We start from the raw sequence: 18359 nt of genomic DNA on the forward strand, positions 1-18359 counted from the left end.
CCTGAGGGACAGTTCCTGCTACGTAAATGCCTCCCCCTCAAACCCAGTTTCCTTTGGCTTTTCTCTGTGTATTTTTTGGCTTAGCTTTTTGCCCTCTTCAGCTGACCATGCTTAACTGTAGAATTCAGGAAACAATTTTCAGGTCTCCCGGGAACTCATTTCCTCATCTTTTCCCCTCTGCATCCCACATTGATCGTTAAGTTCTGAAACCCACAGCCCACTTTGGGGAGCTTTTTTTCTCTCCATTTCTGTCTTTTTCTCTCCTCCTGCGGCGTTCTCCTGTGACCTGCTGCCCACCCTCAGGTTCTGTGGCTGCCTGGGATTTTGCCCTCTCCTTAGAAAGCTTTGGAAGCCACAGGGGCTCTGGAGCCTGGAAGATCTTGATTGTCCAAATACCACGGAGAGGCTGGGCAACCAGGGGCAGTTCCCTTCACTTCCGAGAGCCTGAGTTGCTCCGTCTCCATCTTTCCAGTGGGAAAAGTGGTGCCCACCTTCAGGAATGTTTTGAGGATTAGCAGAGATAATGGATGTGAAACCCTAGCACAGAATCTGGCACGCAGTAAGAACTCGGTAAACATGCTTGCCCTCTCTTTTTTTTTTTTCTTTCCCACGTGATTCTTTTTTCCATGGGCCACCTGAATGTTGTGGTAGCCCCCAGGAAAGATCTAGATGAGGCAGAATGAGAAAAAACCCCCATGGGGTGTGTAAACTCAGGCACTGGGGCTCTCCTTCTGCCAGGCTAGTCCACTCTGACCTTCACTCTGACTGTGAACCTCACTGGGGCAGGTCCTGGCACATTGTAGAAAGTGTATCTTGTGGCCACAGCTTTCCCCTCTCGATCCCAATTTTCTCATCTGCAAAATGGCAATATTATCTGCCCTGGCTGAAAAACCGTAAGAATTAGTAACCTCATCTGTCATGCCCTCCTGAGGGATGTGCTTGATGAAAGTGACAGTAGGAAGATAGATAGCCATGTGTCATCTGAAGAATGGCACAGTAGTGGTAGAATTCCAGGGTCAATGGTACTTTTAGGCAACAGACCTTCCTAGGTGTGGAAGACAATTTGTTATTTTAGCGTGTGTCCTTCTGCCATAAGTAGGGCCTGCAGGTCTCCAGCACCACAGCAGAAGAGATGGTCAATAGGAACCTGAAGGCTGAGCCTCAGAGAACAACTAAATCATACCTATTGAAAAGTTAGGGAGACCCAGGAAAGGCAATGCCTCTGTCTGTCTTTCCAAGAAGACTCTTGGTTTTCAATAAAAATTCCATTAGGAAAACATTTGGAATTGCTAGAAATTCTCAAGGAGGATGAAGAGTACTTCTGTCTGTTCTCTGCATAAAATGTTGCCTCCCCAAATCTGGAGCAAATGTCTTTAATAATGTGACCATTAACAATCATTTAAAAAATTCTCCCTCCAACATATTTTTATTCAATTCTTAATATGTGAATCGTGGTAAGCTCAGGGGACGATTATTGTAGCCAGTGTGATTTAAGAGCAAGGATTTTGGAGTTACACTGACCTGGGTTTGAATTCCATTCTGGCTTTACTAGCTAAAAACACCTTAGCCCCTTAGGTCTCTGTGAAATAGGTCTGAATGTGGCACTTAGGCTGTCTGTGTCACGTGAATCAGTGAGGTAAAGTGTGTCAGTTGCCCTGCTGTGTGTGACATGAAGTGCGTGCTCTGTAATCGATAGTTTACACTTTATGAGCGTCAGAGGCAAAGGCACCAGGCATAAACAGCCTGTTTCACGTAGAAGGGAGGATTGCTGAGCACATGTCTCTGCAGACCCGCTGACCCGGGTCCCCAGACACGATGCCACTGCAGCTGCGTGGTGTGTGGCTTTAAGTCCATCTGAGCTGCAACTGAGCGGGGGAGCTGGGAGGCTGTCTGGCTGGGAGAAGTGAGGTAGAGCGGGAGGGGGCACATTCTGGGAGTTGGGAGAGGTGCTGCCCCCTTGGCTTTGGGGGTGGAAAGGGTGTATGTTTCGCGGTGGTGATGGGGCAGGTTAAAGAAGCATTTCAGGGTCCTCACTACCCCCGAGGTGAGCAATAGGAACCTCCAGAAGAGAATGACAAAGTCATCTTACTCTGGTTTTGGATTTTGAACTATTTTCTGTCTATTCTGGGGACCGTCCCGATGGTATACAGAGGCATGTTGGCATTTAACTCCCCAGAGGCAAAAGAAGCTCCTGGCAACTCTGGGCTTCCCAAAGCGGAGCCCAGGCTGTTGTGAAGAAGTGGCTCAAACCACGGAGGGGAAGAGGAGCCACTGCAAATGCAGAGATTGACAGAGGAAGAAACAACCTATAATCTAAGGGTCTGTCAGTAGGGGAATAGTTAAATAAATAAGGTGTATGGGATTATCTCTGAGATCTATTAATAAGCAAGGAACACCCCCCCCCCCAATGTGTGGAAGAGTGGGTATGTTAACCGCCACGCCAAAAGAAAAAGGTGAAAAAAAAAGAGAACGTAGACTTATGTCTAATCTTATCTGTTTGTAGAGCATATTTCTGCAGTGATTCAGAAGAAAGTGGTAATACTGACTGCTTCTAGATAGAACAACTGGTGTCAGGGACACAGTAGAATAGAGACCTCACTGTATATCCTTTTTTTTTAACTTTTGAATTTTGAACCAACTGGGCCATTAAAAAATAAAATGTACGTTAAATCACCCAAACATAATATTAGCTAATATCGTTACAGTGGGCAAGGAAACTAAATACTTGACATTTATGATGTGACATGAACCTCATGGCTGACCTTGGAGTTAAATGCTATTGGCCGGATGAGGGGACTGAGGCCCGGAGGGGAAAGGAGACTTGCTCACGCTCACATAGCTGGGAAGAGGTAGAGCAGGGATCCGACTCCAGGGGCTCTGCCCAGAGGCTGCAGGCTTAACCATTCAGCTACACTGCTTCTACCCACGCTCCCTGGCGCTGGGGCACTCAGGGCTGCCAGCTCATGCGCAGGGAGTGAGAGGAGAACCTGCGGCGGCTTTTACAGGGAAAAAGAGGAACAGAGAGAAGGGTTTACAAGGAGAAAGAATGAAAACACAAAAGGGAAACTTTACGAAGCTGTTGAGGTAAATTGGACGTCTGCTGTGATCAAGAGTCACCTCGCCCGTCCTTGCCAAGTACCGGAGCACACGTGTGTACGTACACTCACACACCGACGCACACACTTCTCTTAGGCTGTGAGACACAAGACCCCAGAGAAAAAAATCAAAGAAAGGGCTATCCTAGAGGGCCGTTCTTTTTTCTTGTTCTTAGAAAAAAAAAAAAAGCTCATGATTATTCATTTTTGCTTTAGAACTGCAGAGCCTCTAGAAAAAAAAGATCAGCAAAACAAAACCAGTGATGAGAAGTAAACTTTGAAAAGCAGTGTTTATAAACCAAGGTCAGAATCAGGCTCTGCCTCTGATCTGAAGTTCTTTTATGGGAAGCCACAGGGAAGAGGAGACAAGGACCCACGTCCCTGGGATAGGGTCTGTGTTAATAAGAAACAGGGTATTTCTTCTGGCTGAATTGCTCCACGTCTACAAATACTGAGTATGATTTCTACAGGTGGCTTCTCGGAGCTCATTAGGTCCTGAAATTTGGCATCAAAAAATACTCATCTCTGGACAACGGGAAGGTTTTGGCTAGTGTTATGCCCTTTGCCTGTCAGAGATGGCAAGTGTGTATATTCGTTGGTTATCTGTCACCTAGCCCGCTTATATTTAATAATATTAAAATAACTTGGCATTTGGGTTCTACCCCAAATCTGGCTGTGTGACCTTAGGCAAATCACTTCACCTTTTTGGGCCACAGATTCTTCACGCACAAACAGAAGAGTCTGGGCTACATCATTTCTCAGGTCCCTTCTACCTCTGCCTGTGGTTCTGTGATTCTTTCCCCTGGTTCCTCTGAAGCAGTGGTCTCTAGCAAATGCTCCATTTCTGTACCTGCCTCAGTTTCCTGAAGGAATTCACCCTACCTGTTGAAGGTCATTCGTTTTCTCTTTAAAGAGTCATATGAGTCTTAGTATTATCATTATAAACAGTCATGTTATAACCATCTTTTTTCGTTCTCCTTGAAACAACTCATATTGAAAAGGATTTTCATTTCTCCTTCCAGTGCCCTGTAGAGCTGCTGTGAGTATCAAATAGAATGACGGGCCTCATGAAGAACAACCTGCCAACCTTGCCAGCCTCCTCTTTTTTCCTTCTTGATCAGGGTACTGACTATTTCACACATAGCATTTTATAACTATTAATCTTTATAGGTGGAGGTACCACTTCTTCATTATTCCCTGCATAGTTTGAACATTTGACCAAAGAACAAGGAAGTATATCTCTGGATAAAACATGATAATAGGTAGAAGGAAGGGCCTTTGGGATTAAAAAAAAAAAAAAGCAATGATTGATTGTAATGACTATCTTAATGACAATAATAAAAATGTTAATAGCTCTCATTTGCTCAGCCCTTGCTGTGTGCCAGGGCCTCTGTATGGGCTTTCCATGAATTATCTCATTTAATCCTCATAACACTATTAAGTAAGTGGCGTCATACTTTTTGCGTCAAGACTTAGCCATGGTCACCTGGTCTCTACTCAAGAGTCAGGATTCAAACACAAGCTTGTCTGCATCCGAAGCTCTTGTAATTTCCCAGCCCTGTGAGAAGAGGAACAGAGAACTTTTCTCAATTCTCTCCCATTTATATACGGTACCTGTTGTTGCTATAGCACTGACTGGCTGGGATCGCCTTCCACTGCTTATTCCATAGAGTTCAATTTCGTATTCAGTGGCCTCTCTGAGACCTGTTATGTCCCTGGTACGTTCGGGGGCAAGTAGGGTTATTTCCAGTGGTTCAGACTGCTTTTTGGTATCTCTGATTTTGAGAACAAAGCTGTCGAAGACCCCTTCATCAGCTGTCCAGGACAGACGGAAACCGTCTGGGGTGGCATCTGAAACCAGAAGGTTGTCAACTTCCGGCTCGGCTTCTAGAGGGGGAGAAAATGGTGGAAGGAGGAGAGAGAATATCATTCAGCAGCCCGTGCAATCTTCTCTCCAGTGGGGGTATCAATATGGAGTGATGCCCCAGCTCTCAGAGGTAGACGTGTCCTGAGATACCGAAAATAAAATTATCCAACACGAACATGTCTAGTAGATCTGGGAGAGGGGAAGGATGGAGTTGACACATTCCATACAAGCCAAGTGGGTGCTTGCATGTGTGAGTTTTGTCTAAAAGCAATTCTGTAAATCCACATCTGGACTCAGCAGTGGCCCCTCCCATGCATTATTAAACAAGTTCAAAGTCAGTAACTTGTTTACATTTGCTCTCTGTCTGCCAGTGGCTGAGTGCCCATGCTCTGTGAGACCTTCTTCTTTTCTTTTTGAAAAGACACATAAACCAGCATTAATGATCTGTAGAGCTGCCCGTGATGATACTACTGATTATATTTCCCTTGATCCTGAGGAAAATGGCTTTTAAAATGTTATGTTCTTTTTGGTCTTTTTCTTGGAGCTGCTTTACTAAAGAAGGCTCCTACTCTTGACTGGCCTGCTTTTTGTTAACCATTCAGTAAGTGTTCAGATGGTAGAACTAAGACTTGGAACCTCTTGTGCTACATACTTCAGACCCAAGGTATTATCTTGGATTGCCTTAACTAGACAAAACTCAATGTCAAGGTAAATTTAGAGCTGAATTTCCCAAAGTATACTCAGAGCAAACTATTCCTGTTTGATCATCATCCATTGTAAAATAAGTTTGGGAAACATTGCCTGGGTAAGTCCCTCTTGGAGAGAAGCATGCACATTAGAATGTTCTCTAAAGCCTTGTGGTCAAGGATCCTGTTAAACTATGTTTAACTCAGTGTTTCCAAAACTTATTTGAACATGGAACTTCTTCACTAAGTAGTACCTTTGAATATGGAGTTAGTAATCTCTAGAAAGACTTTGGGAAATACAGATTGTTGACTGTTAAAGTTGTTCATGCTATATTTCTCTAGGAATTATTAGTGTTGAGAAAATTATGGATTTAGTCTGTGTTGAAGAATCTCGATGATATTAGTGTTTACCAGTATAAGTTCACAGTTGGTTTTCCAATGACAACCCCACCTGGGAAGTTTGTCAAGATCACAGTTGAGGCTTTGAGGTGACAAACGTGGTAAATAAGTTTTTGAAATATACTCATTGGTATATTTCTTTTGAGAAGGCTGAAATGTAGCTGGGGACCAGCCATGATGAACACAGAAGAGGGTGACGTGGAGTAAGCACACAAGAGCTACAGACAAGACATGGCCTAAAGGATTTGGGATGCCTAGTGGAAACATTTCGACCTTCTCGTATCTGGAGTGGGAGAAGGGGAGTGCTTGTTAGAGACATAAGACAAGAGAGAGTGTTGGGGGGGTGACATAAAGAACAGGCCACATCTATGGATTAAGTAGGGAACATGGACAAGGGTGTTAAAACCATGGTGATCTCATAGATGGATTACATGGAAGGGAACCAGGAAGAGGAGAAAATGGCTCACTTGAGCCAAAATACCTGTAACAATCTCAGCCCTCAAGGGCTTGGTTTGGTGCCCTTGGGTGAAGCCAGAGACCATGACCTCATAGCCAATGCCGGTTATGAGGCCTCTAAGCTCCAGCTTCCTCTGGGTTCCTGAAAGTGTGAATTCCTGGGGGTCCAGCAGCTTCCCAGAATCCACCACCGTTACTAGGAAGCTGTCAAAGGCATTCTCCGATGCCGTCCAGGAAACTGTGAACCCGTAGGGATTAATGTCGGAAATGGTTAGGTTTTCCAGAAGGGGCAAGGCCTCTGAAAGAAGGGAGGGGTGAAAATAACTCAGGTTAGCAGCACTGACTCTGCTGGGAAAGCACAAGTCTCCACGAACACTGATAGATACCCAATCAATCATTAAACATGTTATATACTCAGAAAGTGCATATTTCGTAACAGCTTATTGGGTGCCAGATGATGTTGTCTTGTGTAAATCTCTCAACAAGCCTATGAGATAGATGTTATTCCCATTATACAGGTAAGAAAACTGAGCTTCAAAGAAGTTGATTGACTTGGCCGAAGTCACAGAGCCTAGTATGTGAGAGAGCAAGGTTTTAGCTGGGTCTGACTCCAAAGGCCATGAATTTTTCCCAATAAAATCAAATATCTTGTGCTGGGTTTGGACTCCTTTGTCTATTTCCCACTAACCTGTAGTCTTGAAGGAAATCAGCTTTTTTATTTTATTTTTTAAAGTATACTTCCTTTTCGGTATACTTCGTATGTTTCTATTCCACTTCTAGTTCCTATTTTGAACTAAGTTGAATAGGCCAGTTAGTGACATACATCCTCACCAGCTGAGACAAAGGGACGAGGTAAGATTTTTCATGTGTCCAAATGTAACCACTTATGATTATGGCCCAGTAAGGAATACCAAGATTTGCTAATCCTTTTGCTGTTTACTTTCCTGGATAAAGTTAGGCTCTTCAGTAAGTTCTGTCACTGTTTGTTCATTCGTTCACCAGACATCTGTGTCTCAGGCACTCTTATTTCGTAGGTGCCAAGGGATTCCCCAAAGGAATGACCTTATATCAGCTTGGTTTCTGTCAGTACTTCCCAATTGACAAGGCTTCACATCCATCATCCTATTGAGTCCTCACAATGACACTGTAAGTAGATATTACTACCCCCTCTTCTCCCCCATGGCAGCAAAGGAAGTAGAGAGGTCAACGATTTATCCAAGGTCACATATCCACTAGGCGGCTGAGCTGGGATCCAACCCAGATCATCTGACTCCGGGTTCAATGTTCTTTCCACACCCTAAGCCAAAGTCTAATAATTAGTCAAGCCCATGGGTGCTGGCAAGACCGGAGGCATAAGCAGCATTAGTGGAGAAGGTCCAGTGGCTCCCCTCTAGTAAAACAAAACACAGTCATGGTGAATGTGTTTATTTTTCATCAAAGTGGGCATGGGGATGGGAATTCCATGGCCAAGGCTGCTTTAGCCGCCATCTAGGTTAGAGCCTGCTTTTTCACTGAAGCTAAATGGAAGCATTCAAAGAGATAAATGACCTTACACTAATGCCCAGAGTCTAATCATGGAATGTAAAGAAAAATGTTTAAAAACAGATGTTTGGTGACTGAAAGAACGAGTGAATGAATGCCCTAATCCCCTAAGCAGAGATTTAAATTTTGCTGTGGCTTGGATTTCCTGGACTTATTTTGAACCACTTGGTGTTTGTCTTGAAGCTTTTTTTTTTTTTTTAACCAAATAAGGATCTCCCCCAAATCATAACTCTATCAAAGACAAAGATGAAATCACATACACTGTGCAAACAGGCCTCTTTGTCTGCAAGGCAAGGGTTTCAAATTCTGTTGCAGAGCTTTGTTTAGATAAGTGGCGCCTTCTCTGATAACTGGCCTCCTTGCACTTCCATGTCATCAAAGCAGAGACTTCTGATGAAAAGGAGGGCATTCAGGCTAATTAGTCCATCAAGGGCTTGTTATTTATAGACCCTTATGTTCAGTTTTTTTTTTTTTTTTTTTTTTTTCTCTTTTTAAAATATGCTTCTTTTAAAATTCGGAGTCTTTTCACATCAAGGATTAGCTGAGACAATGCTGTAACTGGATCTAGGATTCCCAAGACCAGCCTCCCTTTCTTCTCTCTGTTCTATGGGAGGTCCTGCAAGAGGCTATAAATAAGGGCCTGATGGGATCCGTGGCCGGCCATGCTTCCCCTTCTGGGCGCTGAAGTTCTTAGTCATGGCTACTCCTCGCCTCACCCCACTAAGGAATTACTTGTTCTGCATCTGAAGACTGAACAATTGAATTCACATTAGCTAACTGGACAGAAAGCATTAACTACTCTCTGATCTTACATGAAAACATGTAGTGTTCTCTTAAAAATAATAGGAAAGTCATGATTGCAGAGGTCTCTTGTTTCTATCTAGGCTGTTGCTTTTTTTTTTTTTCTTTCTTTTCATTTTTTTTTTCTATTGCTTATTTTTAAGAACACTACTTTCCTCATATTGTTGGGAGATAGAGGAAAGGACCCAGCAACTGTAAAATGCCTCCGGGATGCCGGGCAGTTAAATTGCACCACGTCCATTTAATCCCTGAGAAAAGGCTGCCGGAGGTGCCTGTGAATATTTTCTCTTCATACATAAAGGAGTGGGGTTCAGAGAAGTTAAGAACTGGCCAAGGTTATGTAGCTAAAAAGATGTGGGAGAGGATTAGAAACCACATAGCCTGATCTCAAGATCCCCACTCTTCTAGGAAACCATGCCGCCTCTAGTTAAATATGTAATTGAACTTATTAATGTATTTTACTTATGTAGATAAATAGCAATTTATAGCAATTCAGACCTCAAGAGAGGCCTGGTTTAAAGTGAAAATCAGCCAGCAAAGTTGGTCTCCTAAAAATTATCATTAGTGGAAGGCAAGAGACTTCTAAATATTTTCTGAGGCTTTTCAGGCTAGAGATTTGGTAAATTGACACCATTTGCAGCCTTTGCCATTGATTTAGGATAATTTCAGGAAAGGAAATAGAAAACCATTTGTTTTTGTAATTCAAAGAGAGGTAAGAAGTCGAGTTTAATGAATGGTTAAGGTTTAATTAAAATTGAGATCTATTTGCTATCTTAGATTGAACCTTCATGAATCTGTTGTAGATGTCAATCTTAAGAAGTAACTTTTTTAGAAGAAAAAGATAAATTATTATTTCCGGGGCAGGTAGTTCATGGGCTGCTTTACCTAGCATGACTTATGGACAAAATCCTGCCGTGGGCCATTTCTAACTTAGAACTCACTCTTCAGCCAGAGTCTCCAAACCGTGAATCAGACAGCCTGTAAAACTGGGCACAGAATTCCTTGGCAGTTTTATACAACTGTTGAGTCTACTGGCTCCACTTCCTAAAAGTGGCCGTGAAAGGTCTCTCTTTGCAAGAGTATTTGCTTTCTTTTCATGTAGAAGTTTACATATGGAATGAAGACTATATTTGGGGTTGAATTTCCCTTTAGAATGCCTATCCTCTTTCTTTCTTTTCCCCATTTTAGAATTCTGAAGAGACAAGCGAGAACCTTTGAATGAGTACCTGTCACAACAAAAGCAGTGAGGGGTCTGGTGGGGTCCCCAGCCCAGGTGGTCCCTGCCACACTAACGTCATAGCCAGTGCTCTCCACCAAGCCCGTGATGTGAGCATGCTGTGCGTCTCCTGAGACTGTGAACTGCTGGGGCTCGTGCAGCGAGGGAGAAATCCTAACACTGATAACAATCTTTGCAAAAGGCCTGGCTTGAGTGGTCCATGACACGTTGAAGCTGTCAGGGGTAATATTGCTAAGGATTAGCCTGCCCAACAGTGGCTCTGGCTCTGAGGGAAAGGAACATGGGCAGAGAGAATGAGAGACACATTATGAGAGGAAGCAGAGGACTTCTACAGAATGTAGCCATAGAATCTGAAAGTATCAATCCCTCCAAATATTTGCAGAAAGGTAGCGTATTAGGCTATGTCCACACCTGCGCCGGTTATAATGTTAGAAAATATATTGCTTTCTCTGCAGGTGTGGACTTGCATTTTTTTTTTAAGTAGAGACGTGACCACTTGCTGGTCATGTATGAAGAAAAGTGAAGAAGCCATTATAGCAGTAGATGAATTATTGTAAAGATGTATTAAGAGTACATTTTCTAAGGTTTGTGATGGGACACTAGCTCTGTAAGATGTTCCAAGAAAAGATAGCTTCACATTATATTGAATATTGTATCTCATCCTAGAGATTCACGAAGCATACTAGCATTTTAAAGGCCTCAGAATGCTGGTTCTGTAAAGAAACCTACTTAATTTTGTTTAGCCCAGCACTTCATAAACTTATCAATGGATACCTTTTCTGAGGAATATTCTCTGAACATGTCAAGTTGCTGGTGTGCCACTGAGCATGCCTTAGAAAATGCTACTTTGGAGTTTCCCGATTTAGTCTTCTATGATCTATTTGGATTGTAGAAATTAAAGGTTAATATCCACAGAAGAGAAATTCTTTGTAGTAGTCAAAAACCCAAATGTATGCACCGTAGGAAAATCTACATCTCACTCTAAACACTATAAAGATGAAAATGTCCTCTATTTAAAAATTCCTGGTATATGTAGAAGTTAAAGGAAGACTTGAAGTTAGACTTTGCATTTTCTGATTATGAAATTCACTTATTGGATAATTTGGAAAGATGGATGGTTCCACTGAGGTTAAGTTCCTCTTGTCCCTTAAAATCTAGATAATCAGTGATGAGAACAACTCATTTTTAATGTAGGGGGCCTATACTGCTAGTTTCAACTGGGATGTATATGGTCTGGCCACCTAAATGCACGTTTATCAAATAATACTAACATTAAAATAAGTTCAACCCAGACTGTATTTTAGAGAGAGGCAACAGTCCTGGAGGACTGAGATACCAGGATCAGGATTTAGGGTTGGGAAGAAGCAGACTCCTCCAAGGACTCGGGTGTTGTTTTGCTGCAGCTCCAGTATTTGGAGGAAAGAAGGAGCTCATCTGGATAAACTTTAAGTGGACAATTGCACAGCATAACTCAATGCCATAAAGTCTCTAAGGACAAATGAATCTGGCTCAGAAGCAGAGGATAGCCGTAAGTAATGGCATGGGATTTCCTCCTTAGCAATTAGTTTGAGAAGCTAATGATGCTATAATTTTCAGGTACAGCATTGGCAAATTACCTCAACCACAGAAAAAGTGAAATCCTTCAAATGGGACTCTGTCTGCTTTTTCCTTATATTTTGCTGTGGAAGGACTCTCCCGAATTAAGGACGCATGTTAGGACTCTTTTCATGCTACCAGACAGAGACTGGCAGTGCCAAAACCCAATAAGACCTGGGTTTTCAAGGTCACCTTAACCTCTAGCTGTCTCCCAAAGGATGCAACCAAGCTGAAAAGCGAGATGCAAGAAGAAAACTCAGAGAACGGTAGTTAGGGTCCAGTCAGTGTTGCATGCAAGCTAGGGATGTTTTTCTTTTACCACTTCTAACCCTTTGAAACAATTTCTTGACATGTTGTCTGCTTCCAGGAAAGACAGACATTTTCAAAAACTTAATACTCTGAATGCTCACCACATGCACCAAGATTTGAACAAGATGATAGATGAAAGGAAGACTGACACTTTGTGACAGATGTTAGTGAATGACAAAACATGCTTGATAGAGTAAATGTCAAAAAAGAGCAGTCTGTAGGGAATGCAGACAAATAAAAGTCTCAAGAACAAGGTGAGACCACTGGGTCCTCTCATGTGGGACTTGGGGTGTGCTTTGGGGTCTTTTTCTCTGCATGCTAGTGACACTACTTTTAAAATCTTGGTGGAGAGAAAGAGAATGTAGATCGTTCTGACCGAGGAAACAACAATGGCATGCACACACCCCTTTGAATAAGACATGGGCAAACTTTGATTAGAAAGACCACAGGCAGACAATAATGGGAACTGGAAAAGATTATTCAAGATCAGATGAAAGGATGGTTTGGAAATTCAACCAAAGCACATCAGGTTAACTCTATACAAACAAACAGAGCAACTCCAGATGTGAGTGGGTATTTAGAAAAAAGAGGTTGACACAGAAGTTCCTTAATTTGGGGTGAGAATTTTTCTTTTTGAAGTTTTAAAGCTCTGATTTGGATGTCTCTCTCAAATTTGAGAAGGATCTGGAGGAACCAGGAGGGTGAAACATGGGTAGAGGTTGATTTTTTTGGAAGGCTCTTCAGGGGAAGTTCAGGGGAGAGTGAAGAACCCATCGTGGGAAATACCTGTGGTCGCTTGCACCAGCAGGGTCTGAGCACACTGCCTGCCAATCAGCCCGTGAAGGTGGACAGTGTAATCAGAAGAAGCTTTGAGGTTGGCGATGACAAAGCTGCGAGACGCCGCAGGCACAGAACGTACCACCATTTCCTGGAGGTGGTCAGAATTCCTGACTTCTATAAGAAAGCTATCAAAGGCAGACTCGTGAGCTTTCCAGGAGATGGACACACTGCCCGAGGTCACATTTGAGACAGTGAGGCAGCTAAGGAGAGGTTCAGCTACTAAAGCAAGAAGAAAAAAATACAAAAGTGTGTCAATTCAAAACACTATTAGAGGGACTTCCCTGGTGGCGCAGTGCTTAAGAATCCGCCTGCCAATGCAGGGGACAAGGGTTCAAGCTCTGGGCCGGGAAGATCCCACATGCCACACCGTGTGCCACAACTACTAAAGCCTGCATGCCTAGAGCCCGTGCTCCTCAACAAGAGAAGCCACTGCAATGAGAAGCCCGTGCACTGCATCGAAGAGTAGCCCCCGCTCGCCGCAAGTAGAGAAAGCCCGCGCGCAGCAATGAAGACCCAACGCAGCCAAAAAAACCAAAAAACAAAAAGCAAAAAAACAAAAAAAAACACTATTAGAGGGTCAAAATCAAAACATGTAAGACTAAATCCATAAAGTTTTAGCCTTTACCCTCTGGTAAAGACACTTGCCCTTTTTTGAAAACCAACTTGAGCCATGAGGAAGAAATATATGTGTTTGACTAATTTCCCTAGGTTTTGGTATACTTTCATGTGGCTGGGATGAGAACTAGGTATTGCTGGCTCACTGCTTTTCCTGTGGTCCACGCTGATAACACTTTGTAGTGTTATGAGGACAGACTCTCCCTCAACTGTGAGTAACTTAAATGATAGATGCTTTTGATACTACAATGTTAACCCTTTTCCTGAATTCCCCTAGAATATGGGACCCCTTTTTGTGATCAAGAAGAAAAGACTCTCCTGTGCTTACTCCACAAATAACTTTAAATTTCAGTGTGTGATGTCTAACTTTATCTCTCGAGAGAAGGCATTGTCCAAAATGTGCTAAGAATGCTATTTTGAATGGACAAGGCTCTCCTTTCTGAATTCACATAGAATTCTCTTTTGCTGCATTCCAGAGAGCATTTCCCATAGCGTGTATGTCACAGATACCGCGGATTTAGTGAAAGCAGTTCACTCTTTTGTTGACCAAGTTCCTTATTTAAACTCTACTCTACTCTACTTTTATTTTTCCCATCTCCCATTCACTGTTCTGGAAGCAAGCCAGCATGTTCTGGTCTTTTCTCCTAGAGGTGGCATTGGAATTGGAGTGGTCTGAATGGCATGACTTCCTCGTGCACTCATGTGATGAATAATCTTTGCTCTTTCTCATCACTTGCCCAATTCAGTTTCATTAAATCATTGGAATATTTGGGTATTAGGAAGTCAAAGGCACTAGGAAGACAAAGACAGTTGGATAACACACAATATAATTTTTAAGACCTCTCTGACCAATATAGACGTCTTTCCAAGTCAAGGACAGCTCTCATCATGGCTTTTTGGCTACTGATGAGGAGAATTCTTTTCTCCAGATTCAACTTGGCATTCTGGACCAAACTACATTTTATGCTGCAAATGTCCTGGTCAGGGATAAATTAGGAAAGTCACCATCTGGGCTGCTGCTGGAAGAGAGTTATGTTAAATAGCGCTCCAGCCTAGTGTCACGGAACAGTTAGCACCCTGTGGCCTGTGCTTCAGTGGGCAGGAAGGAGTGGCTTTGCCCTGCAAAAAAGATTCTGGAGAGAGGGTGTTAGGAGCGGGTGAACGTGCATGTACCTGTGGTGGCCGTGGTACTGATGGTTTTGATCCGATTGCTGGGAGTGAGTCCAGAGAGGTAGACAATAAAACGATTATTAGGGCGGAGCCCTGAGATGTGAGCAGTTCGTTCAGCACCAGAGATGTTATATTCCATCGTTTCCAGGAACCTATTGGAATCAATAATTTCAATGGTAAAGGTCTTGAAGGCCCCATCGGTAGCTGTCCAGGAGAGATTGAAGCCCTCAGGAGTGATGTCAGAAACATTTAAGTTTCCGATTTCAGGTTCTCCGGCTGAAAAAGGAGGGGTAGGAGAGAAGAAACAAATAAATCTGAGTTAATCATTGCGTTTGGGTTTTAAGACTGCAGTTGTTAACAGAACCATGGCTAGAAAGATCCGACAGTTCAGGCTTAGGGTGACATGAAGCGATGTTACCAATCAGTGCCAATGGGAGAGAAAAAGGGGATTTATTAAAAGAAAAATACAAAAAGGAAGGTATGGCAATTAGATTTCCCCGCTCTGGAGCTGCCACATAAGATCAGGGCCTGGCCAAGATCTGGCGTGTGTGAGGAGACATGCCCAGTGACGGCAGCAGGACCTGTTCTGTCGAAACCCAGATGCTTCTGGGAGCCACACCTCAGGGATGCTGGCCATCGGTCAAAAGATACGAGCGCTGGCGGCTTCTAGTCTCTTAAATTGCACTCAGGAGACCACGAGTACTTGGCTCCAGCCAGCAGACATCCTTTGCTTTGAGGGAGCTCCCATCTGTTCAGATGACGACTAAATAATTCTGATGCCTTTACCCTCCCAAGGTGGTACCTTGAGGCTTCTGATTTTGTGACTCAAAGGGAATTGGCAATTGTTCAGTGTAATTCTTGGTATTTTCATCATACTTCTGACAAGGGCCAGCTGTTCTCATATTCTGTTAAAATAGGTTGTCTTTTCTTAACTGCTTCTACGTGGGCCAAGAAAGCTAGTACTGCATTGCCAACCAAGAGAGCTGAGCCAGGACAAGGCCGTCAGGCAACCCTGTTCGGCCAAGAAGTAACATTTTTTCTCAGAGATGATCCTACCAGTGGTTTTCCGAGCAACAGGAATAAAACATGCAGAGGGCAGGCAGAAGCAAGATTTGAAAAGCTAGTATTGTCTCTCTAGCAAGGCAGGAGAAAGACTTCCCATCCCAAGAGATCTGGTGAAACGCAGGTCAGATGGAATTATGGCCCTCCTTCCCCACAGACCGACTTGTCAGGAGCAAGAATGTTGCTATCATTATAAAGAAAAAAAAAAACAAAACATATAAAAATACTAAGAACACCCAAACCGCAAGATCTGCAGGAAAGATCAAAAGTGGCGGGTGATTTCTTTGCCTTCTGAGAAGGGATTGTTTATGGATGTTAGATAAAAGAGCCCTGAGTCCATCCAGGGCAGCCTCAGCTGCAATTTTTAGGCATTTCAGGGTCACCATTCATGCAGCAGTTGTCTGTGCTGTGTATTTATCTCAGCGAGAGTTACTGAAATGATTGAGGCTAAAATGCAGAGCTACGTTTTTGCTAGAATCCACTAGGACACACAGGTTTGCAGAAAAGTTTAGTTGCAATAATCATAGGAAAATGGGGCAGGCATATGCAAAACCAAACCTAACAGCCTCTACTCAACTTCAGACCAATGGAGGCACATGGGAAGATGAAACATGGAAAGCAGTGCTGGGGAGGGCTGGGCTCTTCAGCAGGCGGCAGGGAAACACTGAATGCCCTGTCACTGGAGCAGAGTGATGAGTAAACTGTAATGCACCCTCCTGGGTCCGGGCTGAGAGTTTGCCATTCAAAGGCCAACAGTCCAGGGAGCAACTCTCGACTAAAAGAACAAAAAGGGCATCAGATCTTTGACATTCATAGCCCGGGACATTCTTTGCTTCAAATGCTGCTGTGTGTACTTCTGCTAATGAATGGCTTGTTCTTTGGTACTGTCTCCAGTCATAATTGTGTGATTTTTTTGTTTTTTTTCTTTTTTGGTCTAGCTATTTGCTAATTTGATGTTCTAACAGTGACTGAGTATCTGAGAGAATTGCCCGGAGGAGGAGGGTAATTCAGTTTCCCTTATTATACTCAGTGCATTTTAAAGAAACATTTAAATTAAAACATTTTGAAATGCAAGAACCGCATGCCCATACCCTTGAGGGATCTGGGATAGTAAAGCACCATTTGCAACTAGCAAAAAGACTCTCTAAGGTAAATAATCTGTGCTCCACCAGAACTCACACATCGGAAGGGTCGGCTTTTAGTTATATCCAAGCACTGGAGAAAAGAGTTAAGACCATCAGGCTGTCTTGTGAAATGGAAAGCCATCCTTTAGAAGAGATGTAGTTATAGGATTGGATAGGGAAGGTCTGGGAGAGGCTAGAGGCTAGAGGTCAGAAAAGGTAGCGTCTGCACGTTCATTCTTGAGATGTCAAAGGCATCTGGACCAAGGCACAGCCCCTAGGGAGGTGTGTGAGCGTGCAAGTTCAGTAGCCGATGGGCACATGGAAAGGATTTAGATATGGACAGAAGCCGGCTCCCCACACGCCTCTTGGAGAGAAAGCATCATGGACAGGGAGAGGAAGGTACCTGTGGAGGCCTCAGCAGAGAGCGCTGGTGTCCTATAGCCCCGGATCACCCCGTAGATGGTGACTGTATAAGGGGTGGCGGCCTTGAGGCCCTGGACGTCCACAGCCCGCAGGCTGCCGGGCACCGTGAGGTTCTGAGCCGCCTCCACCCTGTTGGCCTCCTGCACCTGAATGACAAAGTGCTCAAAGGCCTGGTCAGCTGTGGTCCAGTTGAGTTTGAGGCCATCCCAGCCAGCCTCGGTCACGACTAAGTGTCCCAGCTTGGGGAGCTCCGCTGAAGAAGGACAGAGAGGAATTTGTCAGTTCTGCAAACGGAAAACGGAGAAAGCAAACGTCCCACAGCCCAGCTCTAGGGAAGAAAGAAAGGGGCACGAGATTTTCTTGTGTTTGTGTGTGTGGTCATTCTTGGTCTCGGGGAATTTCCTGTTTGAACTGCGGTAATCTGGCCACAGCTTTCTTCAGGAGTTGAAGATGGTCAGAAAGGGGAACATCTACATTGTTCATCCTTGAGATGGCAGTGCCGTCACGACCCCTGACAACCCACTGCTGGGAGGTCTCTGAGGGTCATGCATGACTAGCACCCTCAAGGCCCATGGGAAATGTGGGATTGTGGGTCAGGGTAAGAGAAGTAGGAGTTGGTGAAAAGTACAGGCTCTGGAGGCAGAGGGGCCTTGGTTAGAATTCCAACACCGGTGTTCGCTAGCTGCGTAATCTTGGGCATGTCACCCAGGTCATCTCTGAGACTTGTGCTCCGCATCTTCAATTGGAGCTGACAGTACCATTTCATTGGAACGTGTGATGATTGGATGATAAGATTTATAAACCTCTGAGCTTATACCTGACACATACCTGACATCACACCTGATACACAGTGAGGACCTGGTAAGCGGCAGCCTAACAGATACACAGCTGTTCCTTGGTACCCTTGGGGGATGGGTTCCAGGACCCCCATAGATAACAAGCTGAGGATGCATATAAAATGGTGTAGTATTTGCATATCACCTATGCACACCCTCCTGTATACTTTAAAAAAATCATCTCTAGATTACTTATAATACCTAATGCAATGTAAATGCTATGTGTGTAGTTACCAGCACATGGCAAATTCAAGTTTTGTCTTTTGGAGCTTCCTGGAATTTTTTTCCCTGTATTTTCTAT

At 43.7% G+C, this 18359-nt stretch overlaps 1 protein-coding gene across 7 annotated transcripts in view; it reads right to left on the bottom strand.

The window, feature by feature from the left end:
* Positions 1 to 18359, bottom strand: part of TNC (tenascin C) — a 91864-nt gene that overhangs the window by 19905 nt on the left and 53600 nt on the right. For 3 of the 7 annotated variants that reach the window (XM_082402177.1, XM_082402174.1, XM_082402175.1), the window contains 4 exons: positions 17203 to 17475; positions 14617 to 14889; positions 6529 to 6801; positions 4710 to 4982 (listed from right to left, as the gene is read on the bottom strand). In XM_082402177.1, coding sequence (XP_082258303.1) covers positions 4710 to 4982; positions 6529 to 6801; positions 14617 to 14889; positions 17203 to 17475 — 1092 coding nt within the window. The remainder of the gene's footprint in view (positions 1 to 4709; positions 4983 to 6528; positions 6802 to 14616; positions 14890 to 17202; positions 17476 to 18359) is intronic. The other 4 variants (XM_082402178.1, XM_082402176.1, XM_082402179.1 and 1 more) reach the window with 4 other exon arrangements.

Source organism: Balaenoptera borealis, assembly GCF_965194805.1.
Source record: "Balaenoptera borealis genome assembly, chromosome: 8".
In the NCBI taxonomy this organism is placed as follows: Eukaryota; Metazoa; Chordata; class Mammalia; order Artiodactyla; family Balaenopteridae; genus Balaenoptera; species Balaenoptera borealis.